Here is a 22,243-nt window from a genome sequence, read left to right on the forward strand (position 1 = left end):
ATTATCATTCTATTTCTCTTTTTCAGTACATTAACTACATCCGTCTCAATCCTTTAATGCAAAGCATCATTCAACTGCTAGTACTCCTGAAAGCCTGAGATATTTCTGCTTATTGTCCAGTTTTAAAAGGTAAATTCTACGAGGAGCTTTTTGTCAGCTCTAGAAGCAGAAACGAATTGCTACTAGAACTCAGAACTAGAAATTCAGGGTAAACAAAATGCAGCAGTATGGATTTGTTCTGTGAAACGAGATCACCATTTCCAAGTCTTCTTCTTGGAAGCTCATCCTTCTATGTAACGATTTTTATTTATTTGAAATATTTTATTTTTAAACTCTGAATTTACTTCTGAAATTAATTTGAGATACATACTTTGCCTACACACAGCTTTTTCAGTCAGACAAGGGCAATGTTTCTTGGAAGTTAGATTTCACTGTTTAGAGCAAAACTGGTGGAGTATTTAACGTATCACTCATTACTTTGAAATGTTATCAGTTAAACACTCTCATTAAGCACTAGCTCATTTTTATTTTGCAAGAACTAGAACACTAATGCGATGTCTTGTCTTCCTTCAAGAAATTACGCTTAACATCAGACTCTAGTTTCAGAGAAAGCAAAGTGATTTGAAGTCAAGCCTTGATCACTGGGTAGTGCTGCTGTGCTTTGCAGCAAGAGCATAATGTTCCCTACATCATCTAGATTTCACTGATGGATAAACAGACCCCTATCTAACAAACTGTGCATTTCGTAAAGGATTCCCAAGACAATTGACAGACATATCTGGAGATGTTTCTTTAGATGCTATTAGACTAAAATTGTGATTATGTACATTCAATGAAATGAAATACCTAACTTTACTGAAACATAAAACTGTAATACAGCTACATTTAAAAACTTATTGCTGAATACTTTAATGTCATTAATTCTCTGGAAAAATTTAGCATGGCTGTCTACCAGAATATAAACAACCATATGCACTTCCGAAAGTTCCGATTAAATTGGTTTGCTTCTGAAAAATCTTTCCAAACAATAAGCAACAACTGTTTTTCACCTTCATTGAGATTTTAATGAGAAATTCTCATAGCCATTTTTCGATATATACAGAATATATTACAACTACTGTTCACTCTGAAGAAAAAAACCCCATTAAAATCATCATTAAAACAGCACCATCTATTATCCTGGCTGTCACAGTGACTTCAGTATCTTCATGACACAAAGTCTTAAAATTTGTAACAAGTATAATTTTCAAATATGGGTAAAATCATTGCGTAAGAAATTCCAACCTATTTTAAATTAACAAAATATGTTGTTGTTGGGGTTTTTTGTTAAAGTTATTGGTGTCAATAAATCTCAACAATCAGCTACTGAACTCCTCCCCTTCCTCCTGTGTAATTAGAAGCAGTTATTTCTAGATTATTTTTCCTTTCCAGTCTTTGAAAAAAATCAAGAATGCTGCAGATATTAGTGTTTCAGGTCATTAATCCCAGAGCTACAATGCACTTCCAAAAATAATTTAAAAACCCTCTTGCTTCTGTGTAATGATCACACTTGAAGATTCTATGATTATGAGATTTTACTATGTGTTGGAGAATGATGCTTTACCTATATTGCGTAGCAATAAAATACTTATCTGAAACAAGAAAAGTTTACAAATCAAAACCTCTACTAGAAATGGCTGTAATACTGCTTGCTGCAATCTTGACAGAGCTCACGAACATGGTCAAGTCTCCCTGGTACTTAAGTGCATTCAGCAGATAACCCAGAATGTTACATGAGTAGAAATTATATGACTAGATTATTCATCAGATGACACTCCCTCTCCTCTCAAGACTGCACAAACATTTCCTCAAACACTATTACAGCAACTATGCACAATAGCAACTTTCTGAAGAGAGGGTTTAGGTGAAGACTAAAGAATGAAACAGAATTCTTTACATAACCCATTTATACCTGTTCATTGCAGAGGCATAACTTAAAAAGGTATGTTTTACATTGCAGCAGGATAACTTAAAAACGTTTTACATCTAGACATTGAATGAGCTAAGAACCAAGTTTCTCATTTGCTACCTCTGGCATACGTTATAGTTTAACGCAGAATTGTGCAAAAAGCTTCATGAATCTCTTCAAAAAGAAGGATGGAAACTGCATTAAAAGATGATGAAGTGAACTGTAGAAGCTGAAGCGTGTGTCATTCTGCTTCACTAACATCACTGTATAACGGGTAAACTTCAGCAGAAGGGAATAAATACCTAATACTGCCCTCAGTGAGCCAAGAACTGTGCTAGTCAGAGTTGCTGTCTTGTGGCCTAATGCTGGGTTAAGTGTTTGGCGCTGAGAACATTGCAGAGTAAAAAGAGGAAACACCTATCACATGCCAAGGATTACAAGGAAATCTTTATTTCCTCTGTCATGCCCAGAGCACGTTACCTTTTTGTCACACAAAGTCTAACTTGTAAATTTACAAGGGGCTTGACATGTGTTTGTCTCCAGTAAATAGTGGTTTAATACTTAAGCTCAAATGTCTTCACATGTAGCTTCTACCTGTGGTTCTACAGGAATGCAGGTATCTTTAGGTATACTCCTCATCACATAACTTCAGGATCAAGACATTTCTAAGGAATATTTACTTCACAAAAATCATCACTGCAATGAGATGTTCCATCAGCTTTGTACTTTTCAAAATACGAGTGAACACAATCACTGCAATTACACTGATCTTCAATAGAAGCAACTTTCCCATACAGCCATTGACAAACTGAGCAATAGATTTGCTCCTTATCTTGTAAGCAGGGGTTACAGTTTTCATTTTAGGCCTTTTCCTTTGGCAAAGGACCTTAACTCACTAAAAGCTGTGTATTGGTTGGGAAGTTTTAACACCATCTGAAGCAATACCATTTCTTCTCTAACTACTGTAACTCACTTTTCATAGTACAAGTCACTCAGCATTTTTACACCAACAAACCTCTCAAGTTACAAGGGATATACATAAATTATGTATTAAGCACAGAATACACATTAAGTCTCAATATTATAGGATCAGAATAGCACTTAAAAAGACTGGAAATGCAAAGTCAGGTTAGCTGCTATATATAGAGTAACACAGTCTTTTTTGTCCTGCAGCAAACACAATGTATGGTAACAGCTAGTTGATAAAATAGCTGTGTTAGTGATGACCTAAAAGCAATGCATCTGCAAACTTTACTTCATACACAGTTATTTCACTGTGCTTCAACACCATCAAAGACTTCAGGGTAATATCCATGCTAGAAATAATCTGACATTACACATGAGATCCAGCTCCATATATGAACCATATCAACTCTCAGGATTTGAACCCCAGGGGGACACAAATACTTCCCATGCATCTTTCAATAGTTTTAGGAAGAATCAGAAGTATTCCATAATCAGTAATAATTCATTTTGATACAAGACTATCCATCAGCATTCAAAAGTCTTATAATAAGACTAAAGCCTTTATAGAAAAAGCAGTTTATTAGGATTTCATAGATGTGGTTTGAATTTAAATTATACAGGCACTGTATGAAAACACTCTCCAGATGCAAACATCTTTATTTAGGTATCTACACATGAACTAGGTGTCAGAGCTTCCACGAAAGAGAATGGCATTATAACGAGTAATTCAGCTGGCCAAATAAGGGGATATTTTAGGATGAGCCAAATGATTCTTTACTGACTGCAGTGAAAGGCAGACCCCTCTGCACAGGTAGACACATATGTTTAGGTGTTTGAATCTGGAGCTGAATTCCAGCTATGGTTTCTTACAATGATAGACCTGAACCAAACAACAACATACGACAAGACAGTAAACAGTCCAAGGATGAAACAAGATGAAAAAGGGGAATTAAATGAACAATTTTTATTGAATTATTTTGTTTTGTAATGGTTTCCCTCTACAGCATAAGAGACAGGAGAGACCTTGGTGACTCCAAGGGTACCGCTCTACAAGTAACCTCGAGCATGGCTGGGACTGTTCCCAGACGTTGTAATGAACCGTCTGCGCTAGTGAATTGTTAGAACAGTCTGCGGCGTGAACCTGTCCTGCTCCAACCAGCACTTTCCCTGAGCAGCTCCCAGGCACAGCCCAGCAGCCAGAAGAGTCCAGGGCCCATGCCCAGCAGGGAATCTGTATGTGGTCACCTTGTTTTGGAGGCTAAGATGAACAGACATGGGCTGTTCCACGCTACTTGGCTTCAGCACTCAGGAATGTTCCTGAGCATATTTGATTTACTAACGTCGACACGGCCTAAGCACCTTCTCTATGGCTGTTAGGTAAGAATAAGGGAATTAACTTTGACTGAAGGGCTTCTAACAACTATTTTCACAGATACAGAGTTTCACTGGAAATGAAGTTTAGTTAAGTTGTTTATGAGGTCCTATGGCTATGTCTTAGAACTCTTTGCACCCTTTTCTTCCTCCGCTTTGGCACAGCTTGAATGACTGAGCCCTATTAAACAGTCCAGAGAAATAAAAAACAGAATAATCCTTCCAAATTTCAAGTAAAGCATCTAATAAGTCTAATAAATCTAATAACATCCATTGAGTGCTTTTTCTCATCTTCTTGGGTCCAAAAGACTTACACTCTCTTTTTTTATTTTTTTTTAAATCAAGAGCCTTCTAGAATATGAACTATTTGGGAATCACAGTTTCCCAGGATGCATAAGGAAATGACATATGGTAGAACCTGCTACATTACCACAGCATCATAAAGAGCCATCCAAAACCATCTGCTTATTCTTTCAGATAGCGAGAGTCTGATGATTTGTTCCACCTAATTCATGAGATGCAACATGTTAAGTAACTGCTGAAGATTATTCTTCATAATTTATAGGTTGATTAAATAGCTCTCTAAAGCTTAAAAATTGTATCCGGTTCCTACTGAGTTCATTGACAACGTGCCCTTTGAGCTGAAAGGCAGCAGAATAAGAGCTGAGAACAGTGTGCTGTATCTCAAAGAACTTGCTGAAAAGTGCAACTCAGTCTCAGCACCAGAATGAACAAGAAATTTATTTGAACAGTTATTTAGAAATCCCCCTTCTTGTCCTGCCAACTTTGGATCTTAGCAGGTATGTGAAATGAACAGTGCTTCCCTAATTCAAAATGCATTTGGTTCAAAGAGGAAATAAATGTCAGCAAAAGAAATTGTGGGGTATAAAGTGAAGCACTGAACACAGCATGGTAAAACACAAAGGAACTGACAATCACCTAAATGTCTGGAAGCACCCAAAAGAAACAGCTGATTTGGACCAAAAAACGTCTAGAAACAACACTGCCTATGTTCTCAAATGCTAAGAGATTTAATTTTAATGTCCGCTTTGACAGCTGTCTTTTAACTTCTTGTAAAATCTCAGTAATGATTCAAAGTTGTTAAAACCTAACTAAAATGCCCTCCCTTCCACCCCCAACTTCATAGCAGAATTGGTAAAGAATTTCTACCTTAACAAAACAACCCTTAGATACGACCAGCTAGTTAGAAGCTCTGCTATATGGTCTTTAATGAAGTATGGTGCCTGAAGTGAAATCAGAAGTTTGTGTTAAATTTGCTATTCCTTTACAGATTAAATCTATACTTGTTTGTTACAAATTAAGTACGCAGAGTGAAATCTGTCAATAAATAAAATTACTATAAGGGAAAGAGATCTCTCTGGTACTTTCTTACAAAAAGAAATTTCAATCCACTTACTCTATCTCCACTTCATTATGCTTCTCATGCAGTCACATGCACAGAAAGAGTGCCAACGTTCCTGGCACGTTTCAACTATATTTAAAACTTTGTTTATCTTCTCATTTGCTGCGTTTATTGTGTAGCAGAATAAATGTTAAGACGTTTGTGATTCCAAACCACCCTGTTCCTGTTTTTCACTGAGGAGCTATAAAGCCACCTATACTCCTTCACATCTTTCAACTGCTGTAAAACAGTTCAGCGTTATGAATACTGAAGCAGAAACAAAACAGAAGAGAAATGTTTTTGGGAGTGACCTTTAATGTTAGGTTCCAACGTAAGAGATAAAAATCAAGCCATGCAAGAATTTATCACTTCAGACAGGAGTCAAAGGCATCCCAGTCACAGATGAGCAGAGCCCAGCTGGAACTCAGGACCGCCCTCCAGCACTGGCGGCAAACACCCAGGCTGAGCTCTCCTTCACGAACAGCAAGAACAGTCTAAAACTGCAGTCCATGGTATTTATTGTGATCAAAGGCAGTTTGGGGTTTTTTTGGTTAAACGTTGTATATGAGAAATGCCCACTCAGGGCAGTCTTGGTGTGACAGCCTGACGTTCTGGTCAGATAGTGGCACACTTTGTCCATCATGAAGCGTCACTGACAGAGGTAGCCACAAGTTATGGTGAACGTAACAAGTTATGGAGTCTCAAACATGGAGTTTTACTTTTTTTTTAGTTTAGAAAAAAATTGGCAGTATAGGATATTTTGATCCAAGAACATGCAAAGAGTCAGCTTCAGCAAACACACACTCTTTCTTTCCCTTTTTAAAAGGAAACCCTGACCTTCAGGAATTCCTTCCACCAAACTATTTTATACTGAGACAAAAATGAAACTTAAAACCACAAAAAGCCTATAAATGCCTATTTGGGAAGTGTTCAGACAACATTCAAAGCTGTACCTTGTTGCTGCTTATCTTTCACACATATCAGCAAAGCTGACATAACTGAAATACCACGAAGCTGTACTTAATGTATATTACGGTTTAATTGGATTCAAGAATACGTTTAGCATATGGACATGTGGTTTTCAACAATGTTTGTCCAAATACTTAAGTTTGCCAATCTTAAAAGTAACATCTACAGTAAACCAATCTCATACCCTGAGATGACTGGGATAGATAGCCTCCACAGAGAGAGGAGCTATAGCAAACATAGAAATCTTGTGAAACACAAATTCTGCGAAATCTACTGCCCAACTGCAGACCCAACTGCCGAAACTGAACCACCCTCAAATATCATCTTTTCTCATAAGGAACATGACTTCTAGTTGCACAATTCAGGTTTTAAAGGAAGTTGGTTCTTTGCTGGATTTTGCTGTTTTAGAAAAAACAGATGGCCCTTCAGTTCACCTATGTACGAATATTCCATTGTTCTTCCACCCTTGCAGAACTTCCAGATACAATGGCAGTTAGGTTGTTGGGTGGTATATGCCAAAGACGAACTGAAAACAAATTCAAACTCATGAAAGAATGCTTTTCCAGTTCTTTCAAGATCTTGGCCATTTCTTGTATTACTGTTTCATACAAATGTCACAAAAATATTAATATAGTGTGAAACTGTTTGAAAGTAGGACACGTAACACATCTTCTGTAAATCATCCAAGAAGGACACAATATGCACTGAGCAGGACTTAAAGCCAGAAAAAGATCACTTTAAAAATCTCATAAAGTTATTTAGTGAATTCTAACTTCATGTGCGTCCAACAAATACCAGTTTTCTGTAAATATTAACAAGTATAGCAAATTGAGGTTTATGTTTCACACACACAGTATTTGGATTTAAGTACTTAGTTTATTAATATCTGGATATTCATTGCACATCTGACCTCTCTTTATAATGAAAGAGCAAATTAAGTTTTACACATACCTGCAAGACAAAAATATGCAGCTAAATACCGTTTTTCAAGGCCATCTTTATAGGTCTGAATCGCACCATAGATTGGAGGTAGAATGAAAATCAGGTTACTCACTGTGTTCCCTGTGGGACAGAAACAAAAAGCAGAGATTTAGAATTGGGTACTATGCACTTTAAATAAATAAAGCTCCGTTCATGCATTAAAGACAGGTTCAGTAGTTTTCATTCTGAAAGCTACACCCTTTTGGAAGTTGTCTTCTGCTTTTACACATAATACAAAGTTAAATTTTGATACAAAGCAGTTAACTACTTGAAGGCTAAGAACATTTTAACTCTTGTCTTTTCCACATATGTGGATAGTAATATAATACTAATTTAACTAAAAGGTTTGACTTAGATAGTGCTTACTTTCTTGGCAGTAGGCAGAAAAACAGGGTTACCCTGACTGCACAGCTCATGAATTAAAACCCGATTCCTTAAGCAGATACAAGCCCCAAATAGTTCAAGCCTGATATTTTAAGAGAGGTGTTTGGTTTTTTCTTTTCTTAAACCTATTCTTGGAACTCTCTCCTCTGCACTCCCTTCAGATACTTTTAAGGTGACTCGTTCCCAAATGAAACCAGTTCGACCTTTGTTACTAGTGTGCTACTCACTGCGCACACACAGACCAAGCCGGATGGGATGCTACATCACAGATCACGGTGTAAAACCAAAGACTGTAAGAGGGTACGATAAGGAATAGCAAAAAGTCAGAAGCCACTACTGATCGGCGTGATAGGCAACTGTCAAAGCTTATCAAGAGCCTGAACTTCAGCAAGACACCACTGCTCTCCATCCCCTGCTGCAGTTGGGATGCAACGCAAAGAAATGACACGTGTTGTAGAGATCGGAGAAAGCAAGAACAAGCCAAGAGCCCAGCTCTGATACCAGGGGCCATGACAACTCTTCCAGCACTGGGGAAGATGGAGGAACCTATTTTTTTTTTTTTTTATTAAGACTACTCTCCCAGTCTGATTTAGATGTTTTTTTCAAACTGTCCTGGCCTATGCAAAAGTACAATGAAATATTGAGAAGTTTAAAGGGAAAGTACCATAAGGAAATGGTACATTTCTCAGCAGAAGGGATGCAGATTCAGCTTTTTAGCCTAACCACAAATCATAATTTTGAGAATAAAGATTATGTAATGGGAATAAAATGACACACAATTTGGGAAAAAGAGCAAATCTATTAAAAAAGGCAGAATGTTGCTTACATAAATTAAACCACACACTTTCACACACCATCAGTTAGTTAAATGTATATAAAATTGAAAGTCCAATTTCCAAATATCTCAATGAAAAATACAATGTATGAGGCTATGGAGCGGCCAAAATCACTCTAGTTCTAGCTTTTTTATTCAGCAGAAAAATCTCAGAAGAGTTTCACTTTCTAAAACAATGAACAAGAGCGAGCAGGACATGTCTGAATCACTCCCCTAATTCAAGCACCTATTTTTCAGGAGTTTTACTTCCCAAGATCCATCCCAAAGAAAAGTAAAAACTACCAAACTATGATCATACAACCCCAAAGTATTACAGCACCTCTGGGAACAGAAATCCATATTTATAGGTTTACAGAAAGTTCAAACCCGAATGGAAGAAAGGTTATTTCAGAACGCATGAAGCACAAGTATACCTAGTCATCTTTAAGAAGTTAACTTAATCTACTAACAAAGTAGATTCAAATCTCAGTTTCAGACATTCTTCTCAACCAGATAAAAACTGCATCTGATTTGAGACCTTCTTTAAATCACTTATTGATTTAACATCATCTGCACAACCACGAATTTCACCAAGTTATAACAAGCAAAACAGAGATGTGCCAGAGATCTTACTCCTGTAGTCAGCTCTGTAGTAAGTTCCTCCACGTAAAAGCTTAGCTGAAATCAAAACAGCTCTGCGGAGACATACAAATTCATACCAATATAAAAGGCCTTTTTCATGCTTAAATTCTTTGGGGAATCATTAACCTTTTACCGCATTCCCTCAGCATTGCAACAGGCAGTGATTCACTTTCAGTGGAGACCAGGTTTGGAAGAAATCCACTAAAACTCAGTATTGTGTGGTACACTGACCACGTCCTCCCACAAATCATGCAAAGATGTCATCCAGCCTCAAAAAGTAGAGTAAAGGCTATGTAGTCTGGAGAGTGAATCTTCTGCTTTCTAAAGCAGTTCTTAATGATGCCCAGTTTCAAGAGAAGTTATTAGGCATTATATAAATATCACTGTTCAAGGTCATGTCGTTATGAAACTGTCAAAAATCTGGCAAAAATTCAAATATGAAAATGCTGAACAAAAGAGATACCATGATGTTTATCCGCAACTGGGAAGGCACGTGACTTCAGAAGAGAGTTGCAGTAGGGTAAGAGACTTCAGATGGATGTAAGAATGTAGAAAACAGATTCTTCTGTAGGAAAGAGAAGGTTTCAACGCTTCCTGTAAAACTATAATTATGTTAAATTATGGAAAATTTACGAGTGTTTAATCTAGGACCATCTTGCTGAGAGAGGAAATACCGTAGACCTAATCTAGCTGTAAATTCCTGCCACTCCTTCTCTGCACTTTTTGGCCCATATTATTCAGAACATTTATAGCATGGATTAAGCAAGCCTATTTGCAAAACATACTTATTGAAAGTTGTGCAGATTTTTTAAAAAGGGAAATGGGGGTGGGGAAACAATGAAGTCCTCTGGTGTTCTGCTAGCAAAATTACTTCTTTCAAGAACAAAAACTACAAGGCCTCTTTCAAACCCAAGGTCCCTAGGAGTGCGTATTTCATAAAAGTCTAGCCAGTCTTTACAGGATTATCCTCACATAGAACAGCTTATAAATTCATTAAAAGGGATTTTTACTAATTCCATCAAAAAACGGCAGTGGGATATGCACAGAGATTAGCAAACAATACGAAGAAAGAAGGAAAAGGTGACACAACTACAGACCCATAACTCTAAAGTTAATTAACTTTTTTCCTATTTTCAACTTCACTATCTATTTCCTTCAAAACTTGTTTCACTTCCTTTTTTGTTAAACTGTCAGGAAACCTAATATTTTTCTTTTTCACTATTTTTTTTTTTAAAAAAAAGGAAAAAAAATGCAGCAGATCTCCTTGGGACAAACCAGGGATTGGAGAACTTGCAACTAAGGCATGAGGCAGAAGGTATGCAAAATAATTAAAGAAGAGATTATTGGTTATGCCTGTAAGAAATATAGCATATCAGAAATTAGATGAATGCACATGGATGGACGTGGATTTAACTCTGTGCAGTATGCTTATATTTCAATACTGGATTCCTTGAATACTAGTCCACAGAATGATCTCATTTTTCCTTAGTGACCAAAGACTGCTTTCTCAGCACTTCATCATCAGAAGGTCTGTCAACAGAAAGGCAGACTAGATTATCGGAGGACGAAATGAATGAACTCAGGGACTGAAATGACAGGAACGGGATTAAATATGATGGCCAAGAACATGCCTTTCAATGCGAATATGAATCCTTATTCTAAATGTAGGATTAATCCACCTGAAGAGGCAGATGAGTGACTGACCATAAGCCACCACTGTAGGCACCAAATTCCCTAAATTTATTTCCAGTAGAGGCAGGGAAAAACAGTAATGTCTTCATGCAAGCCAAAAGTAGAACACACTGCTCTCTAGTTATCGATACAAGAGAAGGCCCATCAGGTGCAGAGAAGCATCACTTGGGAGCGATGAACAGGAGCTTACAACATCAGAAGGGACGAAAACTGCTTAGCTCACTTAGCCTAACAGAACAACAGCTGGATGGAATAAAACTGCGCTCTGTAAATATACCATGGGTAAATGCCAAGGACGAAAGGGAGCGATGTGAACTAAAGGATAATACTGACCCTTAATAAATGCGGGCTAGAATTAACAGGAAAGCTTCCCACTGAAGAGGAGATATTTACAACTGCTTCCCAACAGGAATGGGCAGCACGATGAACCCACCTGCTTTCAGGGTGAAGCTCAGTAAACTCAAGAACCAGATTACACAATGTGGTGGCCTACCACAGTAGTAAAACAGGTTATGTCCACAAAGATTAAAAAGATACTAGGTAAAGTGCTAAATTAATGTCTGATCATGATAAATGTAGACTGTGTGACTGACCTTACAAATTTTCATAGAAGTCTTCAAGCCTGTTTAAATGCAAACCATTGTTTCAAAATACTGTTTTATTCATTGAGAGAATGCCATATGGGTACCAGAACAAAATCAAATTTATGCAAAACATCATTTCAACAGGCCTCTGTCTACAGGAAGGACAGCTGTATGAGTGTTAAACCACATCTGCACCCTGTTCTACAAATACAACAGCAAAACCAACAAGTCTTTTTTACGATGCATGTGCAGAGTCATCTTCAAGTCCTAAAAAAATATGCGTATTATCATAAATGCACAAAGATCTGTACAATGGCTGACAACCTCAAAGACAAAAACTCAAAGAGTATTGAAATAGTATTTACAGGCAAACATGGGCACAATATACTGCTTGCTGTTATACAGACAGCTTGGTACAGTTACAGAGTACACAAATTTGAAGGGCCTTACTTTCATAAAGTTTCCATTTCCCCAAATATATAGTTGTTCGCTGATAGTTGTGCATTTACCAAATTTAAAGAAATTGTGAAGCAACGCAAGTCAGGCACATTTGAAAGCATGGCCATCTACCATTAGGTACCCTCTCTTTTAAAGAAAGGTTTTTCTCTTGGAAGGATCTCTAGGGATATGAAATGAAAGATGAACATACACAGAGAATAACAGCAAAAAAAGTCATAAAAAGAGTAGTCCTGTAGCCCAGCAGCACCAGATAAGGTGAAACAATGAAAGACAAAAAGGTGTTTGGAAATTAGATTTGAACTGGAGTAGTACATAGCCTAACAGCTTAAAGACTGAAGAAGTATCTAGAGTACTTTCTTATAAGAAAATTATTCAGACCTAATACAGGAGTCCTTGCTAAGATACAAGTACTTCATAGCTCACCTATCACAGCATTGTAAGTATCAACAGAGGAATTAATTTGAATAAAATCCAACAAGTTTCCATATAGTATATGCTATATATTATCAGTCGATAATAACTAAGCTGGAACCCAGAGGAGGTTTGTATCGCTGACGTTTCAAAATACAGGCATTTCATGATTGTTCAGAAGACCCAACTACACAGAATCAGCTGTTTTGGCCACTAACTTCAATCTTGTGCTGTTTTCGCTTACAGCTTATCACCAGGAGGGCAGTATAGCAATTAGATTTTCACTTCCACCAGCCATTTTTAATATCTTCCACTTCAAAGTCTACAATAACTGTGCTTCAGAATGTCAGGAAATGAAAACTTCTGTCTCCATTTGATATTTCAGAAGGACCTCAAGGGGAGAAAACAGAGTCATCCCGACGGGAATTTTGCCAATATGTAATTACTAAACTCCTTACTTGCTAATGTGCATGAAGGATCAATATAAACTTCCTGTTATTCAGTGAAACAACAACACAGTATTACTCCAAGCTGGAGCACAGGACCAACGCTGACTTAAAAAATAAAAATAAAAAATGGTGGCAGGCGGTGTTGAAAGTGTTTATTTTTAAGCAACAAGATCCATTTCTTACCTCCTGTAATTCTCCTTTCCAGATACCAAGCAAGCCTTGATTTTGTTTACCTGGACATTAACTGAAGTTGCAACTTCAGCAATTCAGCTACAACTCGTATTAGCCACTACATTTCTAATAAAAAAAAAAAAAAAGGGAAAAATACTGAAGGAAACAAACAGTGAAGCAATTACTGAACTGTATAAGCTACATTATGAAAGCTTCCTGAAGAACTATAAAAATGGGTAGATAAATAACACTTCAAGCTAATGGGTTATTAGAGGGACTATTAGATCTCCCTAGGTATTTAAAATAAAATCAGAAATCTAAAGAGCAGGTTCATATAGACCATAGCAATGATAAAATTAAAAAGGTAGATAAAACACCGTAGAAAAATGTGCTAAAGTGAGTACATTACAAAGGAATGCTGCATTAATCTAGCTCTGTATAGATGTTGGCATACTATTATGAGAAAAACTAAGGGACAAATGAGAGAGAGGGGTCAGATATAGCAACCAGGAGTACTAAAAAGGAAAAGAAAGATCTTAAAAAAAAAAACCAACAAAAAAACCAACAAAAAAAACCAGCTACCTAAATCTTAGCCAGGCAGCAGCTACAAGAAAACAACATGCAATCCAACAGATTTACATGGGGGAAGGACTGAAAAAAAATATTTATATTACTAAAGAAGAGCATTCTGATTAGCACTAACAGACTGAAAGAAGGAAAAGGGAAGTTTAGGTAGAACATCTAGAAGTCAAGTTTATTTGGCAGCAGCAACATCTCCCAAAAGAAGCCACAAATCCTGGAACAATTTCAAAGAAGAGACAACACGCTGCAAGATATATGAAGAAAACAATCCACCACGGGCAAAGAAAGGAAGCAAAGGAGCCAGGAAGAGAGCCTCCCCCTCAACACAGATGCATACCACTAGTGTGAGCACACTGCGCTTCACTCACACGCGTCTCAGCCCTGGCCACAACAGAGTGCAGCTCCCAGTAAGGCAAAGTGCTGGGACAAGGCCAAAAAAACTAAAGGCAGCATTGCTGCTGCAGAGCTGGTGGCCAACTGGGAGGTTTGAGTATTTAAAGTCAGCGTGCTGGGTAGTGCTTCTACATCTTATAGGCTGCTTCTCCCTTGCCGGGCCTTCATTTTTCCAGGATATGGAAATGTACGCTGGTACCATTCTAAAGAGGTAAACCATTTCAGTGATTTACTGGATTGGGGAGGGGTAATGAGGTAATTTTAGAAAAAAATAAATTAATTATTAACGATACAATTTTATTTTTATTCCCAGTGCTCATTTATGAGCAGTTCCAACATGCTATGTCAAGTCATACGTTCCGATTTATGGCCCTACACGCTTCATATTCCAGCTGCAGAATTCATTCCCTTGGCATTCATCATACTAGTTCAGCTAATATTTTTGTAGATGTTTTTACTCCGATTACAGTATTTCATGTTACATTTGTGTTCTTCAAAACAATCAAAAGGTAATTAGAATAAAGCTCTTGACACTCCTAACAAAGTGCACACACAAGAAAGCTCAGTTCAAACCTGTAAAGTGTGGGTGTATTTTCTAATGCACAAGCCTCTCTTTGGTATGCACGTCTTACAAAAGCACTTATTAAACTGCTTCTGAATTGCCCTAGGTTACAATTAAGCTATCCTTTCTTTACCCTCACCTCTCTGCAAAGTGCTTTGCTACTGTGTAGTAAAGACACTAGAAAATTAGAACCTAACAGGGGACTGTACTAACACTGACCTTACTTCTTAAGTATATAATACTAAAAATAAATGAGTGAAAGCTAATACTACACAAGTCCAAATTTTAAAGTTCCACATGTTTCTTCGTAAGAAACTGATAGCCTTGCGATCCCAGAAATCCAACAATTGTGTTCATAATGCAGATTTAAACTGAAACATTCATTGCTGGACTAAGAAGTTTTTGCTCATCCCCCTCAAATCTAGAACATATTTGTCACCTATTTAGTCTCCATTACTGCAGTGTCTGAGCAACCCCAGTCTTCTGTGTACTTACCCTCAATATCCCTGCAAGAGGAGTACAGGCTAGAAGAGGGTGCCTGAGCCACAAAGAAACCTGCATAAAACTGAAGCCAGGACTTTCAAACACCAAACTTCCTCTAGACACTAGACCATCCTTACCTGCCACAATAAAAATGAACAACTTCACCAGAACACCTCTCCTAAACAAAGCTTCAAAGTAGAAAGTACATCAGAATAAGAACTCAGTACTTTCCAGAAACAATGTTTCTGTTACCAGTACTTAAGTTTAGCTTAATGGAGTTGTCGTCGTCCTCCTCCTCCTGGAATTCTTAAAGGCTATCACAAATTAAGAAAAAATGTCTAAAGACCCAGAACTTGGATTGATGTTTTTTTTTGAGGAAGGATGACTGATTTATTTATTTATTTATTTTTTTAAGAGGGATCTGTCTTGAAGTCTTTCATGAGTGAAGTCTGAGATCTGAGATCTGCATGAGATGCTGTTCCTCAGAAGAGGGCTAATAGGGCAGATTACAAAATGTGGAGGACCAACTATGCAGTTTAACAGATAATTATGAAAGCAATTGCAAGGAAAAATATTCTGAGGTGACAGGCCAGAATAAAGGTAGCTACATCAACAGCTAAATCAAACAGACATGTTCTTCACTTTTGAAGCCAGTTTTGCTAATTATCTTACTGTGGTTCTAACTATGCCTATCACACCTATGCCTGTCACAAGTGCAGGGCATTCTGAAGCATTAATAAATGGTCTTGGGGTTTTGAAGGGACCATTACACAAAAAATAACAGTATTAAAGGATGTAACAAAAGTGTTAGAATCTATCCTTGGCCATTTCTTGAGATTGCAGGAAACAGCGTGGACAAATATGACGATACACAGCTCCTTTACAGAAATTTATTCCTAATCCGAGATACCCGCAACTAACTGGACTATAAGGAATAAACTTTCATTACAATTAGCTGATACACCATCCTGTGATATTTTAATGTTGCTTTCCAAGAGTTTGGGAAGCCTCATGGAAAAGAAAGCATCAATTCCCTGATAAATGTGCACCTAAGATGATAGCAAGCAGACCAATTACTTTGAAGTACACCTGGAAGGATTTTGCAAGTAAATTTCAAGTGAAAACAGTTGACACAGGCAGATCATTTGAAATACCAATCTAGAAAGCTCACTAAAAGCAAGTGCTTACAGCTGGAAAATGCAATCAAAGTCTAAAGAGATTAGGATGAGATGATGTAAAGTTAGAATATTACATGCAATAAACTTGTTGCTGAAGGGCAGATTTGCTTCTGTTGTAGCCTTTACTGGAAAACAAAATAAAACATATTTTAAATGTTATTTTAAACAGGTTGATGATGTCAGACTGGAAGAAACAACTGAGATGGGGAAGCTTACTTGTCAGCTACTGCTAAAACTAAGCAGTGACCAATAGAATGTCAGAGTGATCAGCCATTTAATTTTCATCATACTTAACTCCTTTCAACCTTTCTTCTTCTAGATTCGTGTCAGCACCCTGGCCAACTCCTTGAAGCTTAAGGGTCTGTCCAGAGCAGAAAGCACAGCTTTTGGCAGCTGCCAGTTTTGAGCTACCAGAGTATACCCAGCCCAGCATCTGCCAGTCCTCACCACAAATAAAGATATCAACTTGAGGCACAGTAAGCTGTGGGTATTACCTCAGAGCTCTGGTAGAACCCTCCCAGGCACTGTGCTGTGAGACAGGAGAGCTGTGCATTAGGAGAGCCCAACATGCTCACTGGATGGCAGCTGGCAGAGAATAATGCACACCAGTGCTCTTTTACAGATATTTGTAGTGTTAGTTTGAAGTAGCCTTTCTTCAAAATTCAAATCCTCTTGTTTTCCTCCCTTTCTTGCTATCAGTGTGGATTTCCCTGGGTGTCCAGCACGACTGAAGTCTCTCCTACTAATGACTCATGCCATTCTTTCCCATTTTGCCCTACTTGGATGGCAGGAAATTAAAAGTGAGATGCGATGTGACAAATGCAAAACAGAACATGTGGGACTAATGAAACTAGTCAGCAGCCACAGCCTGATTCAGATACACGGCAACCATTCAAACACTGATTGGTGACATTCCCTCCCTTATCAGCAGTACTAATAGAAAATCCCATCTGTTACTATCTATCTTTTTTGCAGGACTGTTTTACAGGAAAAATTCTAAGGCTACCTGGAACATGTGATAAAAGAAAGGCACCTGATCTCAGAAGTGACTCAGACTCTTCTTCTTCACTCCTAAATACCCCACTTTATCTCTTTTATGTAGCCACTTCTTTTCTCTAAAGTCTTCATAACTTTTTCCAGTTAATATGACAACCTCCATCAAGAACTTTCAGCAGTGCCCACTTAATTCACTAACCCAAGACTCAAAGGTTGTCACTCCTGGTCCAAAATTTCTAACTCCAACTCTATTCTTTAGTCACTGTCCAATTGTCATTTCAAGATAACTTTCTTGTTCTTGCTTGAAAAGGAAAAGAAAAAAAAATGGTAGTTGCTGATCCACCCACAAACCTTGGCAAAAGCTTCTTATCTAGAGGGAAAATGAAGCTTCTTCTCCACAAAGACAGTAAGATCAAAGTCCAGATCTTATATATCTCACAATCTAAACCAAATACAGGAAGAGATATACAACACATTGAAGGTTTGAGCTTTAAACGCTGTGTTTTTGTTATGTATGTAACTTAATATAGTATCTACACAGTAACAGTTAATAAGGTGGGTGGCAAGCATTCAGGCAGAAGTTAGTTTTACTGAATAATGATATGAAACAGTTGAAAACTGTACAAAAAATCAACCAGGTTCCCAGCACAAATGGTGGCCCAAAGACTGGCAGAGGAAACTTTCAGAGGACAAATTTGAGACAAGTGTGGAAAAAGTACCATAAAGCAGAAAAAAAAGTTAATAAAAAAGCCATGTGGAAATCAGCATGGAAAAGTTTAAAGGCAGGGGGGAAAAAAAAAAAATCTAAGAGCTTGGAAGGGAATGTGTTTAAGAAAAGGAAATGTCTTTAAAATATTTCTCTGCAGCCTATACAACAGAGAAAGAAGGAAAGGACAAGAAAAATGAAATTCTGATGGACTCAAGAGTTTTAACATTTGAGTACTGTGCTGAAGACTATATTCTGAAGGGCCTCACAGGAAGATAAAACTTGGGCCTCGAAAGATTTAGCAGCCAGCAAACCCCAAACCTCCAAGTGAAAAGCAACTGTGATATCACAGATCACAAAGCCATAGCAGTTTGTTTAAGTGAACGAAAACAACATCTGCTGTATGATTTCACTACCACGTTGCACTTCTCTGCTGCTTCCCAAGGCATCTACACAATTCAATTGAGCTGATTCTTATTAGAGGCTGCACTCACCAGCTCAAAATAGGCTCAAGCCATACAAACTGGCAACGCTCAACTGGTTTTCACTCTGTTACTTGTAAAGAAAGCCATGAACTTCCACACTGCTGCTGCTGCTAGCTGGAGCTTTATGGAGATGGCATTAATCTGTAGCCATTTGCAGAAGCTAGACCTGCAGATACAGGGCACTAAGTGCATTGCCAATCTTCTTCCTAAATTTATTTTTTCAATTTAGTACCAGAAAGAAAAATGTTTTGCTTCTTCAGTTTTCCAGGCTGTTTACTCATGCACTGATCAGCACGTTGCACACGTTAGTTCTCTCTGCTTATATGGGTCATTTCCACAATTGTGAAAAGGACTTGAAAAAATAAGAAAAACCTGAAGGAAGACAAAAACATAAAGGCATCAGTTTTCATTCATGAGCAAAATATCACCTGGAGCACCTCTGAGTTTATATACTTTGTATTTTTTTTTCATTAAGTCTACAAGACTTAAAACCTGAAAAAAAAAAATCTGTATCCTGTGGGAGGAATGAAGGGAATCTCTGTAGAAATACCCCTGCAGCTCTCCTTCTGCTGCCATCTGGGGCCAGTGCTAGACCTGGCAGTCTCTGGCAGGAGGACAGCACTGGAAACTCCCTCCAAGAGCAATCAAGTCTATAACAAGAATCACACAAACATACCATTTCTTACACAGCAAACTGTGAGTACTTGTAGAGGAAAAATACACCCATTTTACCTAGAAGAAATGTGCAATTCCACTCTGTGACAATAAAATCAGTTCTCTGGGTCATTTTAGCTCTCTGTTATTGGTGACTCATTTGATTTCAGAGAAAGCCAGATCTGCAGACCCTATTTCTCAAAGACATGTAAGTAATTTTTCAGGTATCCCTCAGTTTCCTCATTGTAAGGTAAAAACACCCATTAGAAGCAATCACAGTAGCTGCTTTCCAGTTGGAAGGCAGGTCTCTGCCTGAACAAATGGTGCTGACCAGGGAAGATGAAGAAAACCTGATGAACAAATGACAGAAATACTCTGTCCCAAGATTGTCAGTGTCCAGACTATTTTTAATGTTCAACTATGCTACGCAGCTCTACCAGACTTCTCTGATCTAATACTGCATCTGATTCCTAGATGCTGGATCTTGTCCAAATGAAAATCCTTATCCAATTGGAATTAGCAATTACTAAAAATCCAGCCTAAGGGGTAGTAGCATCTTGAGCTTCCGCTGCAAATAATGAGCTCATTAAAACACTGTATAAATCAGAGACCTTCCAGGGTCATGTTTTATGACGATACAGTTGAAATCCTGCTAGTTGGAATTCATACAAAACATACTCTGGTGTCCTGTGCCATACACCCATGACTCACAGAAAAGCAGATGTGAAGGAAGAAACTGAGGGAGAGGCACAGCTAGTATGAGTTATGTACACTGTCCTGGCTTCGCTCACCTCGTGCTGTTAGGTAGAGGCAGATGTTCAGCTCACCTCCAATACGACGTCTTTTTCTAATTCTGCTTGTCTGCTTTCCTGCCTAAAGACCACCAAGCCTTGCCTTCTCCTCAAACCTAAAAGTCAAGTCTCAAACTAACATCCTGAACCTTTCTCCAGCTGAACCAGCCCACACTCCTGTCCCCTTCTCCAGCTCCTCTGGTTAGAGAGGAGAATCAGGACAACAATGTCTGGACTAGGCTGCAAGGGAAAATACCCTCTTGCTCACAAAGCTAGCTGGAGATCCTTTAAGAGACACACACTCTGCACACATCATTGCAGGGTTACTCCAAGGACACTGGATTCGGAAAACGAGTCCAAAGGAACCAAGGAATAATGCAAAACCAAATAAAATAAAGCCCCAGGACACAGCTGGGAAACAGATATGTTGCTGGACACTAATCTCAATTTTGAAATAAAGTTTGGAATTTCCCTCAGGAAAGCCCTGCAACGTGGAGGGCAGGTTGAGTCACCAGTTGCTGGAAAGGCAGAGAACTGGAGAGGAACCTCGTGAGGCTGGGAGGGGGCACAAAGGGTGCGTTGCCCTGCCGGGATTGACAGAGAGGGCTACTTCTGCCTCCCAAACCCCACACATACTGAACTATGTATTCTGTCAGAGGTCACTGCACCTTACTGTAAGGGAAATAATGACCCTTGCATATCCTGACTGCACCGATTGCTCAGAAAATGTCTGTTTTTCAGTCACTGATCACAGTGCATACGCAGCGTGTTTCTTCAAGGAAATTCATTTGTAAAAACAGATAGAAAAAAAATATCCTGGTCAGACAGTTCAGGTTTTTGAGTTAGCACAAAAACCTCAAGTATTTTACAGCTGCATTTTCAAGTGCACAAAAGGGTCTGTGCCTGAAACCTTAAATGTAAACAGTGCCCAGCAAAATCACTGAGACTCTACCCAGAGTTTGCCTATATGGGAATATTCAGATCAATTAACAGTAAAAGACTGACAGTAAAGCAGTGCTGCTCTGGTTTTTTTTTTTTGAGTTGTAACATTCTCTAGAAACTTCTCTCTTCCTGACACCCTCCTTCCTTCTTTGTAGTACTTCCACAACCACAGAATAACCAAGAACCTTTAATTCATGCAGCAGCTCACCTTCTCTGCTAATGACTAAAAAATGGCTGTAATTAATGAGGCTTGTGTAAAGAGCCCCACGCCTAGAAAACTCCAATCAAAGGTAGGTATCTTCTCCCTAATAACCACTTCTAAGTGGGTTCCCTTCTAGCATTATAAATTTCTTTTTTTGATACATATTTTGAAATAAAAGAATTCTGTGCATTTTCTTAATCTTTTAAGATCCATGAACATTTCTGTTTTCCTCTTTAAGCTTTTGAGATAGTCAGAGAAACAGTCAAGTGTGTTAGCACTTGCATGTTGCAAGATAAAACGACCATATACTGCTGAGCTGTTGGGACTGGAGACAACTCCCAGAGTTCCTTTGAACATTTTTGCAGTGATTATTAAATCTTTCTTTTGTTTAAAAAACATCTTCCCCACTGATCTGTGAAAGGCTCCAGCAAATATGGGAAATGCATTACACAGATAGCAGTTACACACACAGACAAAAAGACACAAGCCCCCAACTAAAGACATTTTTCTCTTTCAATTATGACAACAGCTTTTTTATCTGTGACTAAAGGCTCATTTAAAGGCATTTAAAAGTCAGCAGTGTTTCTTTACCATAATTTATTTTACATTAATCTTTGTATTTCTAGCTACAAGTATGTATTCTGCAAACTCATATCATGCAGTTCATAAACCTGTCTGCCCTAGTTTGCACATAAGCAAAATTAAATCGTACAAATGCCATTGCTCTGTTACCATTTGGAGTGGCAGATGTCCAATTGCCAGCTGTACAAGTACTGAATATGAAGCAGTAATTATAGAGTAATAAAATGCTTTGTTAAACCATATTTAAGAATTTTATTGTCACTTAATAACTACACAAGTATTAGTAGATAAACACACATGTGGTCCGTTACCACAGCGTCCATCAAGTTTTAAGCATATCCATAAAGTGAGCGATAAATGAGAACTGTTGGTTGGACAAATGTAGAGTTTCCAAAAGTCTTTGAGCCTCTCTTTCAATGAAAGCTCTTGGGAAAAATGGAAAAT

At 38.0% G+C, this 22,243-nt stretch overlaps 1 protein-coding gene across 1 annotated transcript in view; it reads right to left on the minus strand.

Annotated features, from left to right (window-relative positions):
• ACER3 (alkaline ceramidase 3) overlaps positions 1–22,243 on the minus strand; it is a 58,893-nt gene that overhangs the window by 31,164 nt on the left and 5,486 nt on the right. Inside the window, exon 2 of the mRNA XM_074816450.1 lies at positions 7,608–7,718. Within this exon, the coding sequence (XP_074672551.1) occupies positions 7,608–7,718 (111 nt within the window). The remainder of the gene's footprint in view (positions 1–7,607; positions 7,719–22,243) is intronic.

Source organism: Strix aluco, chromosome 2, assembly GCF_031877795.1.
Source record: "Strix aluco isolate bStrAlu1 chromosome 2, bStrAlu1.hap1, whole genome shotgun sequence".
NCBI classification, from domain to species: Eukaryota; Metazoa; Chordata; class Aves; order Strigiformes; family Strigidae; genus Strix; species Strix aluco.